Source organism: Myxocyprinus asiaticus, chromosome 3, assembly GCF_019703515.2.
Source record: "Myxocyprinus asiaticus isolate MX2 ecotype Aquarium Trade chromosome 3, UBuf_Myxa_2, whole genome shotgun sequence".
In the NCBI taxonomy this organism is placed as follows: Eukaryota; Metazoa; Chordata; class Actinopteri; order Cypriniformes; family Catostomidae; genus Myxocyprinus; species Myxocyprinus asiaticus.
This window is the reverse complement of record NC_059346.1, coordinates 47,073,749-47,096,957: the sequence shown is the minus strand read 5'-3', so window position 1 is coordinate 47,096,957 and position 23,209 is coordinate 47,073,749. Positions and strand designations below refer to the sequence as shown.

General features: G+C 40.1%; 1 protein-coding gene across 1 annotated transcript in view; it reads right to left on the bottom strand.

The window, feature by feature from the left end:
• The window catches only part of pappab (pregnancy-associated plasma protein A, pappalysin 1b), a 138,852-nt gene that overhangs the window by 7,205 nt on the left and 108,438 nt on the right, over positions 1-23,209 (bottom strand). Inside the window, exons 18-21 of the mRNA XM_051669375.1 lie at positions 20,077-20,224; positions 14,429-14,544; positions 8,667-8,738; positions 7,212-7,310 (exon numbers count right to left, since the gene is read on the bottom strand). Of these exons, the coding sequence (XP_051525335.1) occupies positions 7,212-7,310; positions 8,667-8,738; positions 14,429-14,544; positions 20,077-20,224 (435 nt within the window). The remainder of the gene's footprint in view (positions 1-7,211; positions 7,311-8,666; positions 8,739-14,428; positions 14,545-20,076; positions 20,225-23,209) is intronic.

Here is a 23,209-nt window from a genome sequence, read left to right as displayed (position 1 = left end):
ACAGACATTTGCAGAGCAGCGGGCTGGGCAACACCCAACACCTTTGCGAGGTTCTACAATCTCCGGGTGGAACCGGTTTCATCCCGTGTAGTGGCAGGCACAACCAGGTAAGTCCGGTAAGCTGGCCAGGTGTATTGCTTGCGCATAGCGCCTTTCACCTCCCCTGAGCTAACGTGCGCTGTTTACTCCCAGTAGTGTTCACAAACTGTGTTCCCTGGATGATTTCCTCTGAGCCCTGTGGCAGATGAGTTCGCGGAGAAACTCGCTGCTGGCTCAGTACATGTGCTAACTAAGCCCTGTACTGGGGTAGGTGCTCCGCATGTGTTGGTTCCCCATAGGTAACCCCATGCGACGTATATCTTCCGCTAATTCGTTTCCCTGTTGGTAAACTGCGTCTTCCTTGGGCAGAGGCCCCTCTACTTAACACAGTTCAGCCAGTTGTGGCGTTTCGTATAGGGACCCCTAGTGTCACTACATTGACACAACGTCGAGTGAGTGACAGATAGGGAACGTCCTGGTTACTTGCGTAACCTCCGTTCCCTGATGGAGGGAATGAGACATCATGTCCCTCCTGCCACAATGCTGAACTACCAGCTGAAATGGCCGGGACCTTGTCTCGGCTCCTCAACACAAAACCTGAATGAGTGGTTGCATACCAGCTCCTTTTATACCCGTATGTCCGGGGGAGTGGTATACAAATTTCATTGGCCTTTTATCAAAGACCAGAGGTGTTTCGGGCTCCCAAGAGTGACCCCTAGTGTCACTACATTGACACAACGTCTCGTTCCCTCCATCAGGTAATGGAGGTTACGCAAGTAACCAGGATGCTTTAAATAGATCAATTCTGTTTGGTTTGTACTTAAAACTTGTCAGTTTTGGTTGTATGGCTACAGTAAATAAACAAATAGATTTTTACATTTTCTGAATACAATGTGACTGGTGCATGGGTATTGTGCTAGGGTATTGTGGGTGCTTGCTAGGGCAATGATACAGTGTGTGGTTGTTAATGTGTTCTGAGTAGTTTTAGTGCATTATGTGGTTGCTAGGGTGTTTCGGTTGGCCAAGTCAAATGAGGCCACAAACTATATGATATCTGTTATTCAGTGTTTTATCATCAGCCAAGCAAGAAGTCTGATTACTGGATAGTATAAATATCAGCATTTCACAAGAGTCAGACAAGCTCTGACATAAGCTTGAAAGAAGTGAGGCTGAGAAGTCTGCAGATTTTGACACTAAGCTAAACTGTGAGTGTGCCTTTCCTTCAGCAAACCTTGCAACCACTGAATGTTCTCACAACATGTGACCTTTTCTGTATTGATGTCATTGGGACAGTCAACAGACAGTTTGTAATTTCTCCAACAGCCTCAGTGGCAATATGAACAGGTTTGACCAATCTGTTAAAATGTTTTGACTGTATGAATGTTTTGACATTTTTCATTGGTTTGGTCACAAAATACTGCCAGATTGCAGTTTGTAAAATTGTAAAAAAAAATGTAATTCCTCTTGTTAGTCGTCTATACCACCAATACTACAACTACATGATATTGCTAAATTTCTGTACTCTACTACTTATTTGGATATGGGTAGTTGACACTTAATGTGTCTATGGACTTTTATTTTATCAACATCAAGTTTAGATGTTTAAATTTATTTGACCGTATAAAGGAAAGTACATATCTTAGATCATGCCACTGGTCACTATTTTTCTTTCTTTCTTTCTTTCTTTCTTTATCTCTTTTCTTCTTACTTTTTCATTCTGTTTTTCTTTCTTTCCTTCTTTATATCTGTATTTCCTTCTTTCCTTTCTTTCTTCTTTCTTACTTTCTTTCTTTCTCTCTTTCCTTCTTTCTTTCTTTCTATCTGTGCATCTTCCCTTCTTTCTTTCCTTCTTTATATCTGTATATCTTTCTTTCCATCTTCCTTCCTTTCTTTCTTTCTTTCTTTATATCTTTATTTCCTTCCTTTTTTCTTTCTTTCTTTCTTTCTTTCTTTCTTTCTTTGCTTCCTTCCTTCCTTCCTTCCTTCCTTTAGAAGAACCTTAGAAGAAAACTGTTTAGCGTCTCTCTCTCTCCACTTAGCACATCACCTGGGACCAAATTCACTTCTTCCGTCATGACCTCACCTCGAAAATGGAAGACCTCATCATTATGTGGCATAGATTCAAAACCTGGTGATCCTCAATCCCAACAAACTAATAGGATGCTTTGTGTCAATGTTGCTTTTCTGTCTGCTCATAGCAGTCAGAGGCCCAGGCTAGTTTTTCCTAATTACTCTGTGGGCCTTGTGAGGGCAGTTATCCGCTATTGATGGCACCTTGGCTGACAAGAGCTCTGACAAATACAAGCAATGTATACTATGACTTATTGGAACATTGGATTGAAAAACACACAGTCCTTCCAATGAACAATGCAAACAGCCTTTACTCTAAGACCACTGAAATGGACACAGTACAAAGAACTCCAGTGAGAGCCTCTCAGTGAGGAGATTGAATTCCATGTTTACTAAATCCAATAAACCATCGCATGGGGGAGACTTTAGGAATCAAAACATAATTTCAGTACTGTTCGGGATGACCTGATATGCCCCAGATCTACAGTAACTGATCTCTTTCAGGTCATTCTGCAAGATGTGCTTACCATATACAATAAATCATACATTATCAGAACTAAGATAAAATGTCATATCACAAGCTGCATTAAATGATCAAGACAAAAATGTAGCTTTATTGGCTCTCTAAATACAAAAACTACACTTGGTAAATGCACTTACCCTGTGGTGGAACCTGTTATTTATTTATTTTTCTTTTGTTTTGGCAGGTTCCTTTTAAAATTTGTACAAGAATACCATAAAAGTTTCATTTGTATCAACATGTAACTTGTTCAGGATTCAGGATTAAGTACCTTAAGGGCGTATTTAAGATGGGTACATCTTAATTATCTGCGGGTTGAGGAGTGACAAAACATACCTGGTTATACAGTGTTCCCATAAAGTAATTGGACACAAAAGACACACTTAAAATGTATGAATCTTATTGCATTAAATATAAAAAACATTTTCAGGTTGACAAACATTGGTGGAACATGTTCATAATGTGATGAACTACACCTGTGTGAACTTGAATCCATCCTTTAAAAACCATACTGGGACCAGTTGGTTAAAAGTAATTGCAAAAATGGCTCAGAAAAGTACAGTTATTTCTGAGAAAAGATCTAGCATCATTTGTTTGCAGATGCCACTTGGTTTGACATTTTGTTGTCTAATACAATGCATTCATAAAATAAAAGTGTTGCTGAATAGTCCAAATACATGTGTGCTTATTGACAGTCTATCGGTCAGCAGCTCAACCTTTGAGAGGAGGATGTGTAGTATGTTTTATTATTTGCTTGGGTAATCCTCTGGCATGACAAATCAAATGGCCCCCTGAGTTTATAAGTTCCTATATGATTTACAGCTGTATTTAAATGTTCGGAGTCCAGTTCCAAATGCTGTTTCTAGACCTTTCACAACAACTTGTGTATTTTGCCGGGAAATGCGTCATCACACATGCCAACTTTTTTCTTTTTGGCACCACACAATGGTAGAGTGATCCAACACGCTTTCAGAGTTCGCTGTTGTAATTTTGAAAGTTACTTCATTCTTTGTCTGTCAAAAGAGAACCTCACTCTCTCTGGCAGCCAGGAAAACTTGCTCAAGGATAAAGGAAGGGAGGATCAAGTGAATGAGGGCAGAGGATGACAAGTCTGACAGAAGAAGAACAGTACACGAGCATACAAAAACCTTAATAGAGCTATGCATCTTTACCACTCTCAAGGTTAAATGCATGGGTAATTCCTTTTGTTGGAACTTATACAGTACATATGCTTTTCAGTGCATTAGATGACAAAACATCAAACCAAGGTCATTTTACTGGATGTATGAAGTCAGTTCCCATCAAGTTCACACTGGTGCCCTAGCAGAGTAAACAGAGCAGTAGTTCATCACATTAACTATAGACATGTTCCACTAATGTCTGACTACAAGTAGGTGTCCAAATACTTTGTCTTAATTTTAACACTATATCTATTGCTTTATATTTTAAAACCTAACTAACTTCTTTTTGTGAAATGTTTTACTTGAAAAACATGTTTATACTTGTAATAAATGCCCCTTGGTTTGATATTTTGCTATCTAATGCAATGACATTGTTACATTTTTAAGTATAGCTTAAAGTGATAGTTCACCCAAAAATGAAAATTCTCTCATCATTTACTCACTTTCATGCCATTCCAGATGCGTATGACTTTCTTTCTTCTGCTGAAAAAAACCCAAAGATTTTAAGAAGAACATCTCAGCTCTGTAGGTCCATACAATGCAAGTGAATGGTGGGCAGACCTTTGAAGCTCCAAAAATCACATAAAAGCAGCATAAAAGTAATCCATACAACTCCAGTGGTTTAATCTACAGTATATCTTCTGAAGCGATGCAATCACTTTGGGTGAGAAACAGATCAGCATTAATCCTTTTTTTATACTATAAATCTCTACTTTCACTTTCACTTACAGAATGTGAAAGAAAGTAAACGTAAAAGTGGAGGTTTATAGTAAAAAAGGACTTAAATATTGATCTGTTTCTCACCCACACCTTTCATATCGCTTCTGAAGACATGGATTTAACCACTAGAGTCTTATGGATTACTTTTATGCTGCCTTTATGTGATTTTTGGAGCTCGAAAGGTCTGGTCACCATTCACTTCCATTGTATGGACCTACATAGTTGAAATAGTCTTCTAAAAATATTTGTTTGTGTTCTGCAGAAGAAAGAAAGTCATACACATCTGGGATGGCAGGAGGGTGAGTAAATGAGAGAATTTTCATTTTTGGGTGAACTATCCTTTTAAGTGTGTTCCTGGGGCCACTGTATGTGCAACTGTGTGTTGCCATGGCTTTAAAAAACAAAACAAAACATATATGCATGTGCTTCGCACATTTATCTACAATTCCTACAATGCATTGCGGGAAGGGTTCACAGAGTTTCCCCCACTGGTGTGGGTGTCCTTAAAAGTTTCCTCTCCAAGGAGATAATTATTACAACACAAGACTTATTACCCTGCCTAGCGGTATGAATCTACAGTAGCAGTGCAGTTATACAATTTGTAGTATTTTGCAAACCTTGTGAAGAACTACGACTTGTTGAGTTTATTTTATTGGTTCTTTTAAGGGATAGTTCACCTAAAAAATATAAATTCTATAATAATTACTCACCCTCATGCATAACATAAAAGGCGATGTTTTAATGAATATTGCGGGCCACCTATCCAATACAATAGCAGTGAATAGAGACTCAATTTAAAGCAGAGGTTTCAAACTGGGGGGCGCTCTCCCCAGTGAGGCCATTGAGCATGTCAGGGGAGGTGCAGAGAATGTTAATAAATTTACCATGTAAAATAAAAAGATAACAATTTTATGTATTGTAAATATACTTAAATTCATTATTAATAATAACAACAAATGTTTTCCAGAACTCCATGTGGCAATATAAATGTGGAAGATCTAAAAATATGTGGAACAAAATCATGACGTGTCAATTATTATAAGTTTATTAGATCGGTATGTCTTCATGTTTTTGTGACAAGTGCAGTATCACGTAGGTTCATGTCAAGCTGCGAATTTATCACAAATCTAGGCTACAATACATCTAAATAATCCCGTTGTTATAAGGACAAAAATGTATTTTTAATAAAGATAATGCAAAATACACTACCGGTCAAAAGTTTTGAAACACTTGACTGAAATGTTTCTCATGATCTTAAAAATCTTTTGATCTGAAGGTGTATGATTAAATGTTTGAAATTAGTTTTGTAGGCAAAAATATAATTGTGCCACCATATTAATTTATTTCATTATAAAACTAAAATTGATTAATAAAAAAAAAGTTTTTGAAATAGATGACATGGACCAAATAATAAAAGCAGCCAATAAGTGCCCAACATAGATGGGAACTCCTTCAATACTGTTTAAAAAGCATCCCAGGGTGATACCTCAAGAAGTTGGTTGAGAAAATGTCAAGAGTACATGTCTGCAAATTCTGGGCAAAGGGTGACTACTTTGAAGATGCTAAAATATAACACATTTTTGATTTATTTTGGATTTTGTTTAGTCACAACATAATTCTCATAGTTCCATTTATGTTATTCCATAGTTTTGATGACTTTACTATTATTCTAAAAGTGAAAAAGAAATTATAATAAAGAATGAGTAAGTGTTTCATAACTTTTGACCGGTAGTGTATGTTTTCATATTATTAATAGAAATATTTAAAGACGTTAATTATGCTCACCGGTGAATAACGCATTGACGAACGAGTGTGTGAGACTGAATTTAGGGCTACTGATCATCATTGGTGAATTGCTTCTACACCCGAAACATGAATTTTGATAATGTAACACTAGAGGTCAATACCTGATAAAACTTCAAATAAATGTCCAGGATGTACAGCTGTATTTTAGTAGATGAGATTTTTAGATGTTTATCTTATTTATTATTTACTTGGCTATTGTATAGGTCTGTATAGAATATATTTATTATTACATGTATATAAATGTGCAATAAAGAAATAAATAATACATTTAGTCAGAGGGGATCTAAGACTTTGAAAACTCCTGCTTAAAAGCTTAAAAATAACCCAAACGTGTCATAAAAGTATTCCATCCTGCTTGTGTGTCATATTCCAAATCTTCTGAAGGCATACAGTATGTTTGGGTGAAAACGTAATGAGCGCTATGAGTGAGTCTCGTTCACAGTGTCTTGTGTGTTAACGTGAGAACTTGTATTGTTTGGCGCTAAAACCAATGCAAGTTCTCACATGAACGTGAGCCACGGTAAACAAGCTTCTCTTATCGCTCTCATGAATATGCAATGGATGTCAACTAAAAATGACTAGCGTTTTATTTTAGTAATTTGTTGCCAAACCGAATACCTATTTTGAAGACTTGGAATATGACGCATGGGTTGCATGGACTTCTTTTATGATACTTTTGGGTCCTTTTGTATGAATTACAGTGAGGTATTATCCACTGACACTGTACTGAAAACATGGACCACGATATTAATTTCCGCAAGAACAGGCATTAGAATTATCATTTTTGGGTGAACTATCACTTGAAGCCTAATTAAGGAACAACTTAACAGTGTTCTCTTTAGAAGTCTTTAGAGTAAAAAACAAATGAACCTTACCTTTTTAGTTTTAACAGTAGAATGACAGCAATCTCCACCATCATAGTTACAGAATGCACGGTTGTTGATGGCATCGCAGTAATTATCACCCATGAAGGGCTGGTAAGAAAAAGACAGCAACTGTGCTCATTAACATGGAATTTTAACAATACAAATAACCCTAAACAACTTCCTTAATCAATGATGAATATAATGTTATATAAATAAGCTCTTCATTGTCACAATTAACATATGGCTCACTGCCATATAATAATCGTTCCACCATAAACTGACGTCTATCCATAAATTCACATAAACCCAGGAAGAAAGAAAGAGACAGCCATTCACACTTGCATAAATCCACAACTGTGTAAAAAAAGACACACAGACTTGAGTCTGTTGCAATTATGTTGCCCTGGAAAAACTGAGTTGGTATTCCTGGGCTTGTGGATGGAGGAGGCTGCTTTTAATGGGGAAACCGAAGCCCTATTAAACTTATATGTGTCTCCCTTGGGAGTTGCTACACATTTCCATCTTGACAGGCACAAAAGGTTGCCCAACACACCTGTGACCTTTTCCAGCTTGAAATCATCTCTCTGGCTCGACCCAAATGCTTTCAGAGGGCTGCTAATTACAACCATTGAAACTGGGTCAGGACGATGTGGGTTCAAAAGTCTGCTGTTGTGGCCCAAATAAAAAATGGACTGGTCACCTCAGTGCCATATTACTGCAAGACTTAGTATAAATGAGAGTGAGATCAGATTAATTGTTAAAGCATTTCTTTGAACTGAGGTGAAGAGCACTTTCTGACTAGCAGGGCAAGAAATGCAAGAACCACAAGTGCTTTTAAAAATGATGTAGAAATGTTCAGTCTTTTCAATAGTAAATGTAAATTGTTATCAGTAAATAATTCATGCCAACTCTAGCACATCCTCAGTAGCTCTTTCAGCAAGAAGACACAGTAGATCAGTGATTTGAGGAAGTTGGGAACATGATACCCTCTAGATGAGGTTTCCAGGTTCTTCTAAAATGCAAAAGAAAACAAATTGCCCTTCAAAACAAAACAAAGGTGGTAAAAAATCCCACATGTCTGCTTTTGTTGGCCCAGTTAAACCTGACTCAGATTAGGCTAGATGGGTCCACAGAGTACAAGAGAGGAAGACACCAAACACAGCATGATTATTTATGTATTAGACTTCAAAGGGTGTGAGAAGATGGCAGAAACAACTGTTCAAGGTTAGGCTTCAGAGAACAGGCTCCGCCAGACCTCCACGAAGGTACAGAGCTTAGAGCTATGGATGGGAGATTAACTTGAAACAACTATCACTAACAAAATCCAAGTGGCGCTAATGGATGTTATCATGCTACCTTAAAACTAGAGTTCAGCTTGTGTGAGCAAACACAAATTGTATACAGAGTAAAATGGAAGAAAACAACAAAAACAACTTGTTGAAAGTAGAATATGTCAGATCTTACCTCACATCCCTTGATGCAGTGAAGTGCCTCTGGGTTGGGGTACCACTTTAGTCCCATGGTGCATACAATATTCTGTATGGGAGAGAGTATGATTAAGTTTTGTTTGAATAGCTTCAAATAAAACAGTTTTAATGCAGTGCACCATTCAGAATTTAACTAAGAATTACTTAAATTCCAATTGAATTCCTGAATTTAAATTATATTTGAATAAAGGCACCAAACAGAATGCAGAATTGTAATTCAAATTTGAATTTAAGGAAGTAAAAATAAAATTTAAATGAAATTCAGAGAAATTGTAAGTAAATTAGTTTTTAACAATACATTTTTACTAGGGCTGGGAAATTTCATTATTTCAATTCTGCGTTTAATAGTTGATTGTAAATAAAAAAAAAAAATACGTAATTAATGCAGTATCCGTTTTTTTCACTTCCTGAAACTTCACTTATGTTTTCTACACTTCCTGTAGCTAAAACTGGCATATATACATTTCAAAGTGGTACATGCTCAACTCGACTGCACATCCTAGCACAGAAACTAATTGTTTGGAACAATGTTTTACATTGTAGTCTGGTTGTGTGAATAATGTCTGTGCTTCATGATCTTATGATGTGTTGTTTATTGACTGACATTAGTATATTCACATTAAATATGCACTATATATTCACATTATAGTGCTTTTTATTTATTACAATTTGTTACAATTATGACATGCCTTTCATACAGTCTGGGTTTTATGAATAGCATCGTCCTGTGTGCATTTCCAGTTTAATTGTATCCAACTCGATTATGTTATAAATATAGTAGACATGTGTATAGATAACTGACATGTTTGAATAAATGAGTAAAGACTGTGCTCTCTCATCACTGCTTGACCTTGGCACTATACTTCATTTTGAACTTTATTGAAAGAAAAATTACATTTTGGCTCTGGTAATTAAACAGCAGTATCAATTTTTCAAGATTTATAAATAGAAAAAAAAAATTTGCTGGCTTTTGCCACATCCCACAGCGTAGCACAATGAAGGTAAATTGAATTCTGGTCATTGAATATTTTTTAAAATATTTTTTTAATGTTTGTTGCAATGTATCATGTACCATGATTAATCACGATTAAACACAGAAAACTGTGTGATTCATTAGTTAAAACAATTTTATTTCTGTATTAATTACCAATAAACATATTATTATGCACACAACATATGAGGTATTTCCGGAAACATTTTATGGTATTAATAATCAATTTTGAAATGCCACCTAAAAAAAAATTATATGTAATTTACATACATTTAAAAAATATGTTATTTTGGACCATGGTGGAAGAACGCTTCATTTGCCAGAATGCATAAATTTACATGAAGTCTTGAATTACAATTGAGGAAATTCCTCTTTCTATCATTCCAGTTCATATTCCAATTCAACATTCAATTGTGGGACGTGGCCAAATAAATTCACACTCATGGATTAAAAGGGAGCCATTTTTTTTTAATTCGTAATTTTCAACTTCTTTCAACTTTGCAACCGACAATCACTGTAAGGGCAGCATTTAAAAAAAAATAATAAAAAAAACCCCACAGGTTGAAGTGTATTTTAGTTTGAATGTTAAGTAACTGTGTTCTGTTTGTTGACAGATTTCATTCCCTATCATGCAAAATACAAACAAGTAAAATCCTCTATGAACCCAGTGATCTGGTTGTATGGTTACATCAGCTAGGAATCAAGGAAAGAGCTAGGCTTGAAGGATTACAGTCTTAAGAGCTTGGCTAAGTAGAAGAGTCATTAAACTCCAGGAGTGCTACCCAGCTCCCACCCCTACTGGGGCACGCAAAAGGGGTGCGGTAGACCTCTGCAACTCAGTCTCCTGGGTTAGCACAGGTAGAGAGGATGTTTAGAGAGGTGAAATGACAGGGTCTGGGGGAACTCCAGATGTAATGGGGAATGGAAAGGCTGAGCGTAAACAGAACATTTCCAAGAAAGCAGGCATTTGCCCTGCTGGCCAACTGTAGCCATGCACACACATACACACACACTTAGTATTCAACGTTACACCAAGGGCCCAAGTGGCTTGTTTACTCAAGGGCTAATTTAAACTGTCTTCTCCTGAACTTGTGCTTGTTTTTAATAGTTTCTCTGAAGGCCCAAGCTGTGCAAGTGCTACCTGCCTTCTATTAAATAGACTTTTATACTATCTGTATCAGAGACTGTTTTTCATTTTTAAGGCCTTTTGACATTTTCCGTCCATTACAGTCAAGACACAACATTTTCTGATGGCTCCCAAGCTTGTGTGCACTGAAAGAAATGGTGGGTGATTTATGGTGGGCAAGATTACAAGAGATGCACATGTATGCATACACAGGACGTTCTCCTCCAAGTGTCTGCCTTTGATTGTGATCGATAAAATTGATGGAAACAAATCATGTGAGTTTGATCTCCAACAGTTTCATGGAAGAACTCAAAGGACCTTGTCAGGTCAATCCCCCTGCAAGGTTGATTTACACAGGACAAGACCTAGGAAAAAACTATGATATGGAGGATTAGCCCAGAAGGAGCAAAAGAAGACAGAACTCCTCATTATCCTAGCCAACACATCAGTCCATCAAAACACCACTATACAATAGATTCAACAACACTAACACCAGCCACAACTGCCAGAAATCTGAATGAAACTGAGAGGTCATGCTTTACAACATCAGAAAAATAAGACATTTCCTATTTGAATACGATGTGCAGCTCCTAGTCTTGTCATCTCAAGATTGGACTACCACAATGCTCTGTTGGTCAGCCTCTAGAGATTATCTAAAATGTGGTAACTCATCTGGTTTTTAAGCAGTAAGCAACCAAAGGGAGCCCAAGTCACACCCCTCTTGGTCTCTCTCCATTGGCTACCTGTAGAAGCTTACATCAAATTCAAGGCTAAGAAGTTGGTGGACTTCTGACACAAGCTGCTTGAACAGTACCCTCAGATTTCAAAATAATTATCTTTGGATAAACATGTCAACTAAATGATTAAATGTAAATCTGAATGTAAATGTTAGAGCAGTGCTCTTGTATTCAGGAGGTGGATTTGTTAGTGCTTCCTAAAGCTCCAGTGCAGCCTGAAAAGCAATAAGACCACACCAAAGTCTGCAATAATACAGAGGAGGCATTGCAAATATGGAATGAAAAATCCAGACAACCTCATAACCACTCGTGGGCATGATGTCACCCAAAAATGTCATTCAGTAGTCCATATATAAATCAATGACATAGTAAAGGTGGAAATGAATATTCCTTGAGACCTGTCTGGCCTCGCTGACCGTAGATGCAGCTTTCTTGTTTGGGGTATTGATATAGTGTGAACTCACAAATTTCCACAAAGATATGGAAGAACGAGGCACATTTTTGTCTCTTTCCATGAGTTTCAATTAGTCATTTGATTAAGTCATTGCTTTGAGCTCTGGAGTCAGTTGGTCTTTTGCAGTCTGCTTCTGTCAGGAGGACACAAAGCAAAGACCCTACTGCTGAGATAAAATCACTCCTTTCTCCTCTTACGCACTCAGAGGACTCTGAGAGAAAGACCCATTCAAAATGTTACAGCAAGAAAAATAACCCACAGCCATTTACTGTCATCTGTTAAATGAGAGGCTGAGCCCACCATCTGGAACATGACAATGGTTCAAAAGCAGTTCAGAATGTCGTCATGGTTAAGGTTAAGTATTCTTTGGTTGACACTGACCAATTCTTTTGTTCATTTCTGTGGTTAGACTGTGTTGTATTCAAACTTATTCTGAGAAAAATAACTTTTGGTTTGCCTGCTCATTCACATCACTCATAATTTCTGAAGCACTCCAGGTCTAGTCTGATACACTCTAAGGAAATAATAGGTATGTATCACCACTGTCTAAAAACTTTTTTGTGTCTACTACATATTTTGTAACAAAAACTTCCTGAAAGGAAATACCTGAGTACTCTAACACAGTGTTTTTTCAGTGGTTCTGCTTCAGAACTCACATTTCAACATAATGTATGGGAAATAGGGCTTTCAATCGATTACATTTTTTAATCAAATTAATTACATGGTATGCCGATTAATTAATCGAATTAATCGCATATGTAAATATTTGCTGAGAAAGCCCCTCAAATAACAATAATTCAATTTAAAATCATTACATATTTATAAATAGTCATATTTAAATAATCATAAATAATATATATATATATATATACAGTATAAATATATATCTTATTTATGATATATACATATATACACTGTGTGTATATACAGGGTTGGGGAGTAACGGAATACACGTAACGGAATTACGTATTTAAAATACAAAATATAAGTAACTGTATTCCACTACAGTTACAATTTAAATAATTGGTATTTAGAATACAGTTACATTCAAAAAGTGTTTAGATTACTGAAGAGATTACTTTGCATTTTATTGTCATTTGTTTCTTTTAATATTTAGTCCTTTCAGATGGAAAAATGTATCCATATAAATGATGCGATCCAAAGTGCATTTGAACAGCGGTGAAATGCTTTCTTATGATGTGTTACATTAATACGAGCAGACAGAGAAGTAAGTTTGAAGTAAGTTTGGAGCACAAGAAATAGAAATAAACCTTGTGTAAATGGTCAGCTTTACACTAAGCTAAAATGCTATTTCAAGCCATTTTACATGCACGTTACCAGGCACAATCATATTTTTTTATCAAGAAAATTCACGTTAGATCATAATTAATTTTTTTCTAGTAAGACCTTTGATATTAGGGCAAAAATCGTATTCTTGATAATGTTTGTATTGTTTTCCTGTAAAAATATCTACAAATCTTTAAAACAAGATCAATTTGATTTATCTTGTTTTAGAAACAACACTGCATAAGATATTTAGGTTTTTCATAGAATGTATTTTTAACATGTGCATTTTGTCTTACTGTACTGGCAGAGTTTTTATAGTCAAAACAAGTGAAAAAATCTACCAGTGCTGAAGAAGTAATCCAAAGTATTTAGAATACGTTACTGACCTTGAGTAATCTAATGGAATACGTTACAAATTACATTTTACAGCATGTATTCTGTAATCTGTAGTGGAATACATTTCAAAAGTAACCCTCCCAACCCTGTGTATATATATATATATATTTTTTTTTTTTTTTTTTTTGTTGGTTTGGCTATTATTTGCTTAGGAACAGAACCTCCATTCTGGCTTACTAAACCTTTTTCCATCTATGCTCCTGCTTTCTAAGGCACAGAAGAAAAGGGCAAGAGGCAAATGTCACCAGTGCATGAATGTGTGTGGTCCAGTCAAAGTGGTCTATCTTGGTCAGGTAAACATAATGATACATTGGATTTCATAACAGAGCAGAACAAACATTTATCATTTCCATTTCTGATGTTAATGATTAATCTGAGCATTAATCACAATGCTTTAAGTAACTACTGCCGACTACTCCAGTGTGTTTATATCATAAAGTGTTTATTTTGACTACCCTTAGTGCTTATGTTACAAACCTGCTCTGTTATATTATATATGACTTCGGAGAAGTTACATCATAATTGTGTGTTAATTGCATAGTATTAAATATAGGTACTGAATTATAGACGTTTAAAGAATCAGTTTATATTATGACCAGGTCTCAAATATTTACTGAACATCTCCAGAGTGACATTAGCCAAAATTATGCTAAAGTTTGGAATCTGAGATAAAACTTAAGAGACAAGAACATTTATAAAAGTAATTTAAAATGAGCCCACCCAAATGTTACAATGTCTTTCCACGCACCTTAACTTTGGTTGGGTTCCACCAGTGGTCTTTCATCACAGTTTCAACAGTCATGTTGCTGGGCAAAAGGACCACACTGCTGCTAGCATCTCTACAAGCCACCTCACACTCCACTCCTGAAGGGCAGCACATACAGGTCTAGAATCAGTCTAGAATTTTATTTCCATGGTGAATGTGAATATACAGTAGAGTCCCATAAAGACACTAGCCCTTCTCATTTGCATTTTACATGTTGGGTGTTAGTATGCAGCATGTGTGCTCAGAATATGTGCACAGGTAAGAGTGATGGCAACAGCTCTGCTGATGTACCCCCTTTTATTACTTTATTTTATTTGTATCGCTCACAGAGTGTTTTATTTGCTCTTCTCTCTCCCTTATGTATGATGAGAGTGTAAAGCCATGAACCAGCCACTAAATATGTGGATTACCAACATTTGCTGTTAAGCTCTCTGCTTCACTAGGTTAAATGTCAGATTTAACACTCATATCTCAAGGTTAAGTGTTACAACTGACAAGCTAATATCTACAAAGTAAATATCTTAAATTTTAAATGTATTTTAAATCTGATATAAAATCTGTCATTTTAAATCTTAAAACTAAAACTGATGAGTAAAATATATCCTTTACATAGTCATGCATATTTCACATAGTAAGACCAGAAACATACTACTGTTTACGCAGCTACGAAAAATGCAGATGTAAAATGCTTGGCCAACAAATTGTCCTCCGTTTTTACATTTATTCATAATTTGTTATTGTTACATACTTCATTACATACTTACATGCATTCTTGTGTTACTGTGGTGGTGACAAACCCCAGTACTCAAGATGGTGATAAAGTTACCTTGTCTGTGCCATTAAACTGGATTATTCAGGTAGCTAGCTGTAAATATGTAGGCAGTTTAACTAACTTGGTAACAGTTTACAATAGGGTTCCATTTGTTTACATTAGTTAACAACATTAGTTCCCTATCTGTCACTCACTCGACGTTGTGTCGATGTAGTGACACTAGGGATCGCCCTTGGGAGCCCCAAACACCTCGGATCTTTGAGAAAAGGCCAGTGGGAATTGGCGAGTGGAATTTGCATGCCACTCCCCCGGACATAAAGGTATAAAAGGAGCTGGCTCGCAACCACTCATTCAGATTTTTTCTTCAGAGCCGAGCGGTTGTGTTCAGCGAGCTGAATCCTCTGCTGTTCCATTCATCTCTAAAAAACTGTTGGAGTTTACGACGCATTACAGCGGCTTCTCCCCATCGTGCACCGGTGGAGTACAGAGAACGCCCCTGGGCACTTCGACAGTCTAAAAGAGTATATATTCTTGTGATAAAAGAGTATATTTTCCCTACTAAAAGTGTGGCACTGACGGAGAGCATCTTTTTAAAGATGCTTTTCCGTCTGTGTTTATTTCCTGGTTGCGGTCGTTACCTCTGCGCTTCCGATGGCCACGATCACTGTCTTACATGCTTGGGCGCTGGCCCACGTGGAGACAGCGGTGGTGGACGGGTCATGTTCTCACTGTGAGAACATGACCATGGCAACGTTGCGGTCGTGGCTTTCCTTCGTTAGAGGGAAAGCCACCCCAGCGGCTCCCCGCCTCGGTCCTTCTTCCTACGGGTTTGAGGCCGCGTTGGTTAGCACTGGGGGTGATTTGGGGACCCCAATGGGAGCCGCTCTGTGGGGTAACTCCCCACGGACCTCCCATTCCCCAATACGCTCGTTTGCCCTGTTCGAGTTCTAGGATGAGACCGCCGGCTCGTCTCAGGGTGAGTTCACGATCTCATTTGGCACTCGCGAAGTGGATGAGTTCTCGATCGCAGCATCGGAGAGCGGGCTGGTCCAGTCTGACACCGAGGACTCGACTGGGCTCCCACCTTCGGGTGCGGTCACCCAGTCGTAATGGAACCCTCCACTCCCCCCTGAACCCCCGCCCCAGTCCCTTTCTTCCCGGAGGTGCATGAGGAGCTCACGAGTTCGTGGCGGGCACCTTTCACTGCCCGGACCCGGTCTCTGAGCTACTCCGCTCTCACTACCCTCGACGGTGGGGCTGCCAGGTGGTACTCATTGATTCCCCAGGTGGATAAGGCGGTTGCGGTGCTCCTGTGCCCACAAAACGCCACCTGGCAGAACTGCCCAAGACTCCCGTCCAGGTTTACGTCGTCTCTGGCGACTAAGGCCTACGGTGCCGCTGGATAGGCTGCCAGACTGCGTTGGCATATCAACTGCCTCAAGTTGCTGGCAGTGTTGCTCGCCCTGCAGAGGCTTCGGTTGTTGATACAGGGCAAGCACGTGTTGGTCCATACAGACAACACAGCGATGGTAACGTACAGTAGATGCCAAGGTGGCTTGTGCTTGCGTCGCATGTCGCAACTCGCCCGCTGCCTCCTCCTCTGGTGTCAGCAGCAACTCAAGTCATTGCGAGCCACTCACATCCAGCGCGACCTCGACAGCGCAGCAGACGCGCTGTTGCGACAGGTCATGCCCAGGGGAGAGTGGAGACTCCACCCCCAGGTGGTCCAGCTGGTTTGGAATTGATTCGGTCAAGTGCAGATAAGCCTGTTCCCTTCCCGGGAATCCTGTCACTGCCCGCTATGGTACGCCCTGACCGAGGCTTCTCTCATTACAGATGCGCTGGCACACAGCTGGCCCCGGGGGCCGTGCTAGTATGCATTACCCCCAGTGAGCCTACAGGCACAGACCCTGTGCCCGGGAACACGTGCTTGCCCTGGATCAATGGCCGAAGCCTCCGCAGGGTGAGCAACACTGCCAGCAACTCGAGGCAGTTGACATGCCAATACAGTCACGGCCCTGTCCTGGAGCCCGCGGCTGTGTGCCCATTGCACACGGAGTGGAGCCGGAGGTGCCACATTGAGGGGGCTTGGACCCCGAACTCATAACCCTGTGCAAGGTCAGGGAGGACGAGGAGCAGGTCATCCTAGTGGCACCCTACTGGCCCACCTAGACTTGGGTCTTGGACCTCACACTCCTCGCTACAGCCCCTCCCTGGCGAATTCCCCTGAGGAGGGTTCTACTCTCTCAGGGACGGGGCACCATCTGGCACCCGCGACCAGACCTCTGGAATGTTTATGTCTGGCCTAAGTGGCCTACCGCCCTCGGTGGTAGACACGATCACTCAGGCTAAGGCTCCCTCTACGAGGTGCCTTTATGCCTTGCAGTGGCATCTGTTCGCTAAGTGGTGTTCTTCCCGATGCGAAGACCCCCAGAGATGCGCAGTCGGGTCGTGCTTTCCTTTCTGCAGGAGATGCTGGTGCGGCGGCTGTCCCCCTCACCTTGAGGGTGTACGTGGCCACTATGGCAGCACACCACAATGCAGTTGACGGTAAGTATTTAGGGAAGCATGACCTGATAATCGGGTTCCTTAGAGGCGTGAGGAGGTTGAATCCTCCCAGACCATGCCTTGTTCCCTCGTAGGATCTCTCCGTAGTCCTGCGGGAAGCCCCGTTTGAGCCCTGGAGCAGTTGAGTTAAAGGCAGTCTCTTGAAGACTGCCCTCCTGACTGAGCTCACATCCATCAAGAGGGTAGGGGACCTGCAGGCATTCTCTGTCACGTGGTCCTGAGGCCCCGACCGAGCTATATGCCCAAGGTTCCCACAACCCCGTTCAGGGATCAGGTGGTGAACCTGCAAGCAAAGCTACCCCAGGAGGAGGCAGACTCAGCCTTTTTGTTGCTGTGTCCAGTGTGTGCTTTGCGCATCAACTTGGATCGCACGCAGAGCTTTAGAGGCTCTGAGCAGCTCTTTGTATGCTTCAGAGAACAGCGGAATGGAAGCGCTGCCTCCAAACAGAGGATCGCACACTGAGTCGTTGACTCCATCGCTTTGGCATATCACACCCAGGATGTGCCGCTCCCCTTGGGGCTTTGGGCACACTCCACACACTCTACCAATGGCACCTCTTTGGCAGACATCGGTAGAGCAGCAGGCTGGGCAACACCCAATATTTTCACGAGGTTCCTCAATCTCTGGGTTGAGCCGGTGTGTTGTCATGTACGAACAGGTAAGTTGGCGGGACAACTGTCCGGGTGTACCACTTGTGTAAAGCACCTTTCCCCTCCTGGAGGGGGAGACGTGCACTTGTTACCCCCCAGCTGTGTTCACGAGGTCGTAGACCCTGGATGTCCTCCCTCCTTAGCCCTGTGGAAGGCAAGTTTGCAGAGAAACTCGATGCCGGCCCAGTACATGTGCTATTAGGCCCTGTACTGGGGTAGGTGCTCCACATGTGCTGGTTGCCTGTTTGTAACCCTGTGTCTTCCTTGGGCAGAGTTTCCTTCTGCCACCAGTTGCCATGTTTGTAGAGCTCCGTCCCCTCTGGGTAGGACCTACCACGGGGACTTCTCCAGATGCAACACTGCCGACAAGACTCGGTAAGACCATGTAATGTATTTCCACACAATTGCCTCCCCTTCGGGCAGGATGTGGTCTCCGCAGTGTCTTCCCCTTGGGAATGGACACTCCCCCGACGCGGACATTTATGGCCCCCAGCTGAACGATTTCCATTCTTTTTTGGGGAGAAAAAAAAGAAGAGAAGAGGCCACGGCTGGGGCAGCCTGTCCCCATTTTGGGCAGTCAACTTGTCCCTGAGGTGCGGGGGACCGTACGACGCTCAGGAGTGCTGGGGGAGGTTATGTGACGGACAGGTGTGCTTGCTACGAGGCATGCAATGGTTTACCCATCTTGCACCGCCAGTCCACGTAACACAGTTCAGCTAGTTGTGGCATTTCATATAGGGACCACTAGTGTCACTACATTGACACAATGTCAAGTGAGTGACAGACAGAGAATGTCCTGGTTACTTTCGTAACCTCCATTCCCTGATGGAGGGAATGAGATGTTGTGTCCCTACTGCCACAACTCTGAACTACCCGCTGAAATGGCCGGGACGCTGTCTTGGCTCCTCAGCATAAAACCTGAATGAGTGGTTGCGAGCCAGCCCCTTTTATGCCTGTATGTCCGGGGGAGTGGCATGCAAATATTGACACAACATCTTGTTCCCTCCATCAGGGAATGGAGGTTATGAAAGTAACCAGGACGTTAACATGAACTAACAATGAACAATACTTATTAAGCATTTATTAAACTTAGTTAATTAATTTCAACATACGTATACTTATACATTTTTAAAATCAAAAGTTGTATTTGTTAACATTAGTTAATGCAATATGAACTAACATGAACTAACAATGAACAATTTAATTTTTATTAACTAACATTAACAAAGATTAATAAATGATGTAAAAAATATATTGTTAATTGTTTGTTCATAATAGCTAATTCATTAACTAATGTTAATGAATGGAACCTTATTGTAAAGTGTTACCAATAACTTTAACTGGTTTGTTCAGCAATATTGTCTTTAAAATCTTGCTTTACCGTCACAATTCTCTAAAAAGTAAAAACTGGCTGTAGAAGATGAGTTTATGCTAATGTCTGCTATAATGCTCCTTGCACTCAAAATTCAATGCATAAATGAAATTTTGGACACGTTTTTGAACACAACGATGCATGAAATTGAGCTTGTGCAACTAGAAGCATTTGCATTCACATATGTCAAGTATGTTTTAGACCTAATAAATGAGATTCACCTCAATTCTGCTGACTGATTTGTAACAGTGTGTGCAGATACAATACCTATGCCGTGGCCATTCTTGCAGCTGAGATAAATATTTGGGCTGAGGTTCTGTGGGAGGAAACACTGGCCTTTCAGGTTGGGACAGAGACGGAAGGAGCCAGTCCAGTTCCCGTCCTTTCTACATCGGATCACATTGGTGGAGGGAACCTGGAGCAAAGACCAACATTTCTATTAATTTTCATGAAAGAAGGATGGAAGATTACACTATGTAACACAATTTTTGTTCCTGGGTAGTAAGTGTTATTTCCTAATTGCTTATGCCTCAAAAGTATAGAAAATGTCTATTATTCCCCACAAACTTTGCTTTTGTGACCAGGACAATGATATTTTGAAATTTACCTATTTCCAATGAGAAAACAGGCGAATTTGTGTCTTTTCGTTCACATAAAGTCAGAAAAAACAACATATGAATCCAAATTAACATGTATTTATACTAAAGTAATACAAAAATGACTACAAAAGATTTACGATCAAGTGCTCCATATCCTTGATGCTCATCTTGATAAATTCAAGGAGGACATGGGAGCATACTCAGAGGAGCAAGGCGAGCGCTTCCATCAGGATATACTGGACTTTGAACGCCGCTAACAAGGACAGTATAACGAGAACATGATGGGAGACTACATTTGGGGGCTGATTCGTGAAAGTGATTTAAAGTATAATCGTAAATCTCAAAAAACTACTCACTTCTCACTTTTGTAGTCATTTTTGTATTACTTTAGTATAAATACATGTTAATTGGAGTTAATATGTTGAAAAAGACATACATTTGCCCGTTTTCTCATTGGAAATAGGTAAATTTCAAAATATCACTGTCCTGGTCACAAAAGCAAAGTTTGTGGGAAATAATAGCCATTTTCTATACTTTTGAGGCATAAGCAATTAGGAAATAACACTTACTACCCAGGAACCAAAAAACCAAAAAAAACAAACAAATTATAAATAAAATTGTTACACAGTGTTATTAAGCAATTCCACTTGACAAAAAATAAAATAAAATAAAATGGTTAAATAAAAGTCGCTGTCTGCGATGGTGAACAAGGATGGGCATGGGCATAACTGCTGGATGGGCATGTTCTGTTTGTCCTTTTCAAGCATTAGAGGCACCTCAGGCATTAACCAGCTTCACCCGAAGTTGTTTGGGAGATAACCTAGGGGCCTCCTCAATGTCAATGCTGAAAAGACCAACTTAACCAGCATGTAATTCCCACCTTAGTCTAGGCTGGTTTATTAACGTTAGTGCTGGTATAGCTGGTGGACCAGCATAGTCATGTTGATCAGCAGCAAAACTAGTGTGTCTATTTAAACTATGTGCAAAGAGCCCATCTAGTTGGTGTAACCGGTCCTGCTCGACCAACTCCGAATGGGATTCGAACCAGCGTCTCCGGCATGGGAGGCGGGTGCACTAACGAGGAGGCTAAAGGCTACAGCCTCTAGCGTCAGTTGCAAGTGTGCCACTTGAGGCCAGGGGACTGAGATTTACACACTGCACAGCTATCATGTACCAGCTTGCTCCTATTACACTCACCCCCCTCCCTAACCCTCACTCCCATCCGGGTGACGGCACCACTGCAACCAGTCCTGCTCGACCCGCTCTGAACAGGATTCAAACTGGTGTCTCCGGCATGGGAGGCGGGCACGCTAACAAGGAGGCTAAAGGCTACAGCCCCTAGTGTCAGTCGCTAGTGCACCACTGGAGGCCAGGGGAGTGAGGTTTACACACTGCACAGCTATCATGTACCAGCTGGCTACTGCTACATTGGCAAAGGCTATTTACACTAACTCCGCCCACCATTGCTGATACCAAGCTCAAGACAGCCACAACAAATTTCTTTTGGCTCAACTGCTGGTCAAATGAAGGCAAGCATATTTGGATTTTTTGCAATGGGGCAGAGACGTTGAACTGGGTAACAGGTCATATGTTTAGTGGGTTAAGAGAATAGAGAACGGAGTGTCTATTTGCACTCCAATAGTTTGGTGGAGTTTAAGACAAACTGCGCCCCCACGTGTCACTGTAGTACCTCAGGGTATTACGACAATGTGAAAATGCTTTGTCATGCTGACGGTTTGGGTTTGAATCCTACCTTTTGTCCCTCTATTTCACATGTATTTACTCTTAATATTTCCTGTAATGCTACTTATAATAATAAATAAAAGTGATTCCTCACAGTGATTTGGTCACAGTGAAGGTCGGGGAGTTGAGAGAAGGGTTGATCCGGATCAAATTAACCATGGTTTTACTATAGTAATATTGTAGTAACCATGTTTTTTGGTAGAAACCATAGTTTTGATGCTGTTAACCATGGTGTTCCTAGAGTTGGGGTACTCGAGTTCGGACTCGAGTCCGAGTCACGAGTCCAGTTTTAATGGACTTGGACTTGTCACGGACTCGGAAGCATTTTTATTTGGACTTGACTCGGACTCAAGCATTTCGGACTTGGTATTTTTTTCAGAGTCTGGCCGAGATTTGAGATGCAATAAAAAACAAAAAAACAAACAAACAAAAAAAATATGTAACATAGGGTGACCATACGTCCTCTTTTCCCCAGACATGTCCTCTTTTTCAGACCTGAAAAAAGCATTTTTTTTTGCCTCAAATGTCCGGGATTTGGCTTTGTCTTCATATTGATGTGCTCTCTACAGATAGTACTATCATACATTCTGTTTATTTGATACTGCGCATCAGTTTTCACGCGTATATGTCCTTACATGTGATTATTCTGGCTGAAAGTAGCAGCGTGCATTCTTTCAAAGTAATTTTTTTAACTCTCTCGCCCACGCGCCCGTGCTGTATGTGTGTGCTGGAAAGAGATTACCATTCATCACACATGCTCTGTCGCTCTCAGACAGAAATATCAATAACGAAAGTACACTTTAAAAAGTACAAAGCAAATTTTTAAATAGAACACGTTTTATCAGACTAACGCTTACTACGCAAAGTCCTTTTTAACTGAAAATGTTGACTATATCGAGACAAAATCAAATTACATATCAGGGGGACATTTCAACTAATATGACAGATGAAACAGACCATGATGGAAACTCAGTCCGTCACATATTTTTAGCGCAACAACTGTGTATTACCTGTAAAGCTGGCACTTGCGTTTAATGGCAAAAAAGTCAGAAAATACA